Source organism: Capricornis sumatraensis, chromosome 3, assembly GCF_032405125.1.
Source record: "Capricornis sumatraensis isolate serow.1 chromosome 3, serow.2, whole genome shotgun sequence".
NCBI lineage: Eukaryota > Metazoa > Chordata > Mammalia > Artiodactyla > Bovidae > Capricornis > Capricornis sumatraensis.
The window spans coordinates 29,312,222-29,319,451 of NC_091071.1; the positions used below are offsets into that span (position 1 = coordinate 29,312,222).

The 7,230-nt window shown below is 41.3% G+C and overlaps 1 protein-coding gene across 1 annotated transcript in view; it reads right to left on the reverse strand.

The window, feature by feature from the left end:
• Nucleotides 1-6,810, reverse strand: part of ERCC4 (ERCC excision repair 4, endonuclease catalytic subunit) — a 37,725-nt gene extending 30,915 nt beyond the window's left edge. The window contains exons 1-2 of the mRNA XM_068968790.1: nt 6,604-6,810; nt 4,793-4,973 (exon numbers count right to left, since the gene is read on the reverse strand). Of these exons, the coding sequence (XP_068824891.1) occupies nt 4,793-4,973; nt 6,604-6,810 (388 nt within the window). The remainder of the gene's footprint in view (nt 1-4,792; nt 4,974-6,603) is intronic.
• Between the last annotated feature and the right edge of the window lie 420 nt (nt 6,811-7,230).

The window sequence follows — 7,230 nt, forward strand, 5'->3', positions numbered from 1 at the left end:
AGAAGACTCTTGAGAGTCCTTTAGACTGCAAGGAGATCCAACCAGTCCATCCTAAAGGAGGTCAGTCCTGGGTGTTCATTGGAAAGACTGATGTTGAAGCTGAAACTCCAATACTTTGGCCACCTGATGCAAAGAACTGACTCATTTGAAAAGACCCTGATGCTGGGAAAGATTGAGGGCAGGAAGAGAAGGGGACAACAGGGGATGAGATGGTTGGATGGCATCACTGACTCAATGGACATGGGTTTGGGTGGACTCCAGGAGTTGGTGATGGACAGGGAGGCCAGGAGTGCTGTAGTTCATGGGGTCACAAATAGTCGGACACGACTGAGTGACTGAACTTACTGGCTGACTGAACTTGGGAAAAGAACAGAGGAACATAGTGAGAACTTCAACAAAGAACAAAAAAGAGCCAATCAGAACTAAAAAATACAATAAAGTGAGAAATGCTAGAAAGACTAGCATACTAGTCCTAGAAGGACTTAAGCCCTTAAGTAAATTTAAGAACAGTGGAATTATATCAAGGATCTTTTCCAACCATAACAGGAATGAAACTAGAAATCAATACAGGAAGACAATGGAAAAGTACAAACACATGTAGTTAAACAACATGCTACTGAAAAACCAATAGGCCAACAAAGATATCAAATAGGAACTTAAAAAATTCCTTGATATGAATGAAAACAGAAATTTAACTTTCCAACATCTATGGGATACACTTAAAGCAGTTCTAAGAGGGAAGTTTAAAGTGATATAGGCCTACCTCAAGAAACAAGAAATTTCTCAAGTAAACATCCTAATTTTCCATTTAAAGGAATTAGAAAAAACCAAACATAGCCCAAAGTCAGCAGAAAGAAGAAAATAAAAACCTGATTGGAAATAGAGACCAAAAAATCCAAACAAACAATAGAAAAGATCAATAAAACTAAGAGGTTTTTTTTTTTTTTTTTAAAGACAAAATTGATCCTTTAGCAAGACTCCTCAAGACAAAAAAGGGGAAGGGCCCAAATAAAATTATAAATGAAAGAAGCAAACTTACAATTTATATCACAAAAATATAAACAGTCATAAGAGAATATACTAAGAGTTATACGCTAGCAAATTGGACAATCTAGAAGAAATGGATAAACTCCTAGAAACATACAATCTTCAAAGACTGAATCAGAAAAAAATAAAATATCTAACTAATAATAAAACTGAATCACTAATAAAAAAAAAATCCCAACAAAGAAAAATCTAGGTCTAGGAATTCCACCCAACATTACAGGAAAAGTAAATACCTATGGTTCTCAAACTATCAAAAAAATCAGAGGATGGAAACACCTCAAAACTCATTCTACCAGGTCAGTATTACTCTGATACCAAAACCAGACAAAGAAACTACAAAAAAGAGAAAATATCCCTGACGAACACAGATGCAAAAATCCTCAACAAAATATTAGCAAACTGAATTCACAATATATAAAAAGCATCACACTTCATGACCAAGTGTGATTTATTCCAGGGATGCAAGGATGGTTCAATATTGAAACTTGACTTGTGAATACTGAACGATTAACAAAACAAAGGATAAAAATCACATAATCTTCTCAATAGATACAGAAAATGCATTTGACAAAATTCAACATCCATTCATGATAAAAACTCTCAACAAAGTTGGACAGAGAGAACATACCTCAACATAATAAAAGCCATTTATAACAAACCCACAGCTAATGTTATACTCAGTGGTGAAAAGCTGAGTTTTTCCTCTAAAATCAGGGACATGACAAGGATGTCCACTTTTCCCACTTCTATTTACATAGTATTAAAAGGCCTGCCCTCAGCAAGCAGACAAGAAAAAGAAATAAAAGACATCCAAATTGGAAATGAAGAAGTAAAACTATTTCCAGATATATATTATATATAGAAAATGCTAAAAACGCCATCAAAAAACTTTGAGAATACATAAATTAAGTTGTAGGCTACAAGATTAATATACAGAAATCTGTTGTTTCTTTACACTAAGTACTAGGTTTTGAAAAGAGAAATCAATACAACAATCCCTTTAACAACTTAATCAAAAAGAATAAAATACCTAACAATAAATTCAACCAAGGAGGTGAAAGATCTGATTTCTGAAAACTATGACACTGATGAAAGAAACTGAAGACAAATGGAAATATATTTTGTTCATGAATTGGAAGAATTAATATTGTTAAAATAACCATACTATCTGAAGCTATCTACAGATTTAATGCAATCCAAATCAAAATATCTATGACATTTTTTAAAGAATTAGAACAAATAATTTGATTGGAACCACAAGACTTCAAAGAGCAAAACCAAACAACACTGGAGCTATCACGTTCCTTGAGACTATACTACAAAGCTATAGCAATCAAAACAATATGTTTCTGGCCCCAAACCAGACACAAATATCAATGAACAAAATAGAAAGCCCAGAAATAAACTCAAGCACATGGTCAATTAATTAACATCATTTCATGGCAAAAAAAAAGGGAAAAAGTTGAAGTAGTGACAGATTTTCTTTTCTTAGTCTCCAAAATCACTGCTGACAGTGACTGCAGTCATGAAATAAAAAGACACTTGCTCCTTGGAAGAAAAGCTATGACAAAACTAGATGGTGTATTAAAAAGCAAAAACATCATTTTGTTCACAAAGGTCCGTACAGTCAGATCCATGGTTTTTCCAGTAGTCATGTATGGATGTGAGAGTTGGCCCATAAAGAAAGCTGAGTACTGAAGAGCTGATGCTTTCGAATTGTGGTACTACAGAAGACTCTTGAGAGCCCTCTGGACTGCAAGGAGATCAAACCAGTCAATCCTAAAGGAAATCAATCCTGAATATTTATTGGAAGGACTGATGCTGAAACTGAAGCTCCAATACTTTGGCCACCTGATGCAAAGAGCCGATTCACTGGAAAATACCCTTATGATGGGAAAACTGAAGGCGAAAGGAGAAGAGGGTGGCAGAGGGCAAGATGGTTGGATGGCATCACCAATTCAAAGGACACGAACTTGAACAAACTCTGGGAGATAATGAAGAACAGGGAAACGGCATGTTGCAGTTCATGGTGTCACAGTCGGACATGACTTAGTGGCTACACAACCACAACAAAATGGGGAAAAGACTCTCTTCAATAAGTGGTGCTGGGCAATCTAGACAGTTACATGCAAAAGAATGAAATCAGAACATGTTTCTCACGCTGTATTAAATAAGCTCAAAATGGACTAGAAACCAAAATTTAACCATAAAACTCCTAGGAGAAGACATAGGCAGTAGGCTCTCTGACATCTGTCTTAGCAATACTTTTTGAATCTGTCTCTTTAGGCAAGGGAAACAAAAGCAAAAATAATCAAATGAGCCTACACCGAATTAAAAAGCTTTTGCACAGTGAAAGAAGCCAACCAACAAAATGAAAAAGCAACCTACTGAATGGGAGAAGATATTTGCAAACAATATTTCCAATAAAAGATTAATATCTAAAATGTATAAAAAAATAAATAAAATAAAATGTATAAAAAATTCATACAACTCTATCAAAAAAAGAAAAAAACGTGATTAAAACATGGGCAGAGGACCTGAATTGGCATTTTTCCAACATTGGCCAACAGAGACAAACAATGAGATATCACTTCACACCTCTCAGAATGTCTACTGTGAAAAAGGCAAGAAGTTATAAGTGTTTCTGAGGTTGTAGGAAAAAAGGAACCCTTGTGCACTCTTGGTGGGAATGTAAATTGGTACAACAGTGGAAAATGTATGGAGGTTCCTCAAAGAATTAAAAAGAAAAGTACCATACGATTCAGTAACTCCACTCCTGGGTATTTGGAGAAAATAAAAACATTAATTGAAAAAGATACATGCACTGCAATGTTCATAGCAGCATTATCTATAAGATTCAACTGAAGTATCCACAGGTGGAGGAATGGATAAAGAAGATGTGCTACATATATATATAAACATCCAATGGAACACTGCTCAGTCATAATAAAAAATGAAATTTTGCCATTTTCCACAACATGGATGGACCTGGAGGGTATTATGCTAAGGGAAGTAAGTCAGACAGAAAAAGACAAATGCTGTGTTTTTACTTTTATGTGGGATCTAAAAAATAAAACAAATGAACAAATGTAAAAAAACAGGAACAGACAACAAACTAGTGGTACCAGTGAGGAGAGGGGTTGGGGAGAAGCAAAACACAAAAAGCACATCAAGAGGCACAAACTACCAAGTATAAAAGAAACAAGTTAAAGACGTAATGCACCGGTCAGGGAATACAGTCAATCTTTATAATAAATTTGTATGGAGCATAATCTATAAAATATTGAATTAACTGTGTTATACACCCGAAACCAATGTAACACTGTAAGTGAACGACACTGAAAAAAATTTTTTTGAAAATTTCAAAATCATGGTTAAAAAAAATACCCTTTAAAGAGGAAAAACCAAACTACTTTAGGGGATATACAAAGAATATTTATAAACATTCAAATCTGATTAGCTTCTAAAAGCAACCGCCAGTCAATTACTAAGCATTGACTGAATATGAGCTTAAAAAACACAGAAATGTCAATCTTACATTTAGTTTCTCATTCAGGCCATAAATATTTACTGAGCATCCAAAATGTGTCAGGTATTATGTTAACACCTGGAAGCAAAATGCTGAGCAAAACAACATCCAATGCTGTTTACAACAAGATTCTAGTCTGGAGTTTAGCAGAGAGAATAGACATGCATGGGAAAAAAAGAAACATATGCAAGTAACAATAAGGCTTCAAATTCTCACCGGTAATTAAATCTGAAGGTATTCTATCAGTCAGGAAATCAACTACAAGTATTCTGCTTGTTGCAAATATCACACCGCCTTGTGTGTATACTTCATAGCGATTGCTACTTGTGATTTCATTTGTTACTCGGCGAGGGAGATGTTCAGCTCCTTCTATCTTCAGCTGATTGATAAAATACTCCTAAATCAAATTAAACTGGATTAGCAGACTATTTAATACAAGGCAGTTTTTAATAGTGTTTTTGCAAGTGTTTGTATTTAAAGAGCTTCCCTGACGGCTCAGAGGTAAAGAATCTGCTGGTAATTCAGGAGACCTGGGTTCCATCCCTGGGTGGGGAATATCCCCTGGAGAAGGAAATGGCAACCCATTTCAGTATTCTTGCCTGTAGAATCCCAGGGGCAGAGGAGCCTGGCAGGCTACAGTCCACGGGGTTACAAAGAGTAGGACATGACTGAACACAGCATAGCACAGCAGCAGCATTTGTACTTAAAATGACATGAAGACTTATCCAGAGATTATGAACTTTATAATGAACATACAAATTACTACTTAACACTAATCAATCCATCGACATTTACTTAGGGTTTTGTTTTTGTTTTGGGGTTTGCACTAAAGACGCATTGCACTGGAGATGTTATTAGCAGTTTAGCAACAAAAGGACTTTAAAATCCTGGGCTAAAAGACTGCTACCTAGAAAATACTGCCTGCCAGAGGTGGCTTTGCAGTCACGTGTACCATGTGAGAAGACAACAAGGGTACCCTTTTCCCAGGTGGTGTTTTAGACTATTAGTTCTGTCAGGGTCCCCCCTAGAGGGGATTTCATCATGTCAGTGGGACCCTTGGTCCTTCACATCTTCAGTTCCGTGCCACTTTTCCTGGGGGGCGCCTGTCGTGCTAAGTCCCAGTCAAGCACTAGGGATACCCAGATGAATCAGCCTGGTCCCCAGCTCTTAGGAGTTTATGGTCACTCTTCTCAGCTGGCATTTTCCCTGAGGCCACCTGCTCTAGATAGCTAAGGGCTCATAAGACTTGTCAAGCAGGCTGTGACACCTGTCACCATCCCACAACACAGGTGTATCCTATTTTCCTCAGGGTCCTCTCCTCTCCCTAACCCAGGGACCCTTTCCCAATACCCCCAGCTTCCAGCTCCCTTCCCTTCTGACCTTATGCCCCTCGTCCCAAAGCCTGGGTGAACCCCCAGGACGTCCTCTTCCCTGCTTGCTGCTGCTGCTAAGTCGCTTAGTCTTCCCCAGACTCAGCGTCTCCTAAGTCCTCACTCCCCTCAGCGACTCCTCCATCCCCATCACTGTTCTCTTTTAGGGACCTCACTGCTCTGGCTCCAGCAAGTCCCTTAATATCCAACTTCAGGACTGCCTTGTTATTCCCACCCATATCCTCCTCCAAGTATCTCCCCACCCTCTCCAGAGACCTCCGATCCTTCTCCCCACCTCCATCCTCCTCAAATGAACTCCCCTAATTGCTCGCAGACACCCTCCAACACTCTCAGGGTCCTCGCACCTGTGTCACGGTCCCGCATCTTCCCTCAGGACCCCGCCGCCCTCTCCGGGTCCTGGCACCTCCGTCAGCGTCCTGCAACCACCTCGGGACCTCTCCCACCGTCTCAGCGTTCCCGCACCCGCGCCAGGGGCCTGCATCTACCTCAGGGACCCTTACTCCACGCCCTCCCGCCCGCGTCAGGGCCCCGCATCGCCCTCAGAGGCCCGGCCTCCGCGCGAGGCCTGCGTCCGCTCAGGAGGCTCCCCAGCCCTCTCGGGGTCCCTTCGTCCCCTGCGCCGGCGGCCGGCCGCACCTCCTCGGCCGGCTGCGTGTTGAGCACCAGCACTAGGCACGCCGGGTGGCAGTGCAGCCGGAGGAAGTGATAGAGGAGCCGGTCCGCGCCGAGCCCGCGGGCGCACACTACCAGTCCGTCGGCGTCCAACAGTTCCAACACCAGCTGCCGCTCATATTCCAAGAGCGGCGCCATAGCAGTCGTTCGAGCCGGCGAGCCCGGCTCCATGGGCGCCCTTCCGGGGCGGCGGGCGAACGTAGCCGAAGGAAGTCGAGTCTGAGACGAGAGTGGGCCGGACCAGGCCGAAGAGAGCCGAGTGTAGCCGAAGGGAGCCGAGACCGAGACGAAAGTCGCCGAAAGTAGCCGAAGAGAGCCGAGCCCGACAGGACGGGAGCAGGCCGAACGCAGCCGAAGAGGAACCTAGAGGAATCGAAGATTCCTGGATTCCGCGGGGAGGTGCTATCGCTCTCAACAGGTGTCTGCTGCGGGCTTCAGGTTTCACCTCGTCTGTAGTTTAGATTTGAGAGTCAGGCGGCCTAGACCCACTAGACCACAAGCTATCACAAAGCGAGAGAGGAGATGTAAACCCAAGGAACTGAGCTCCCTGACATTGTCCATTGAAAAAGTTAATTGTCAGTCTAAGGACTG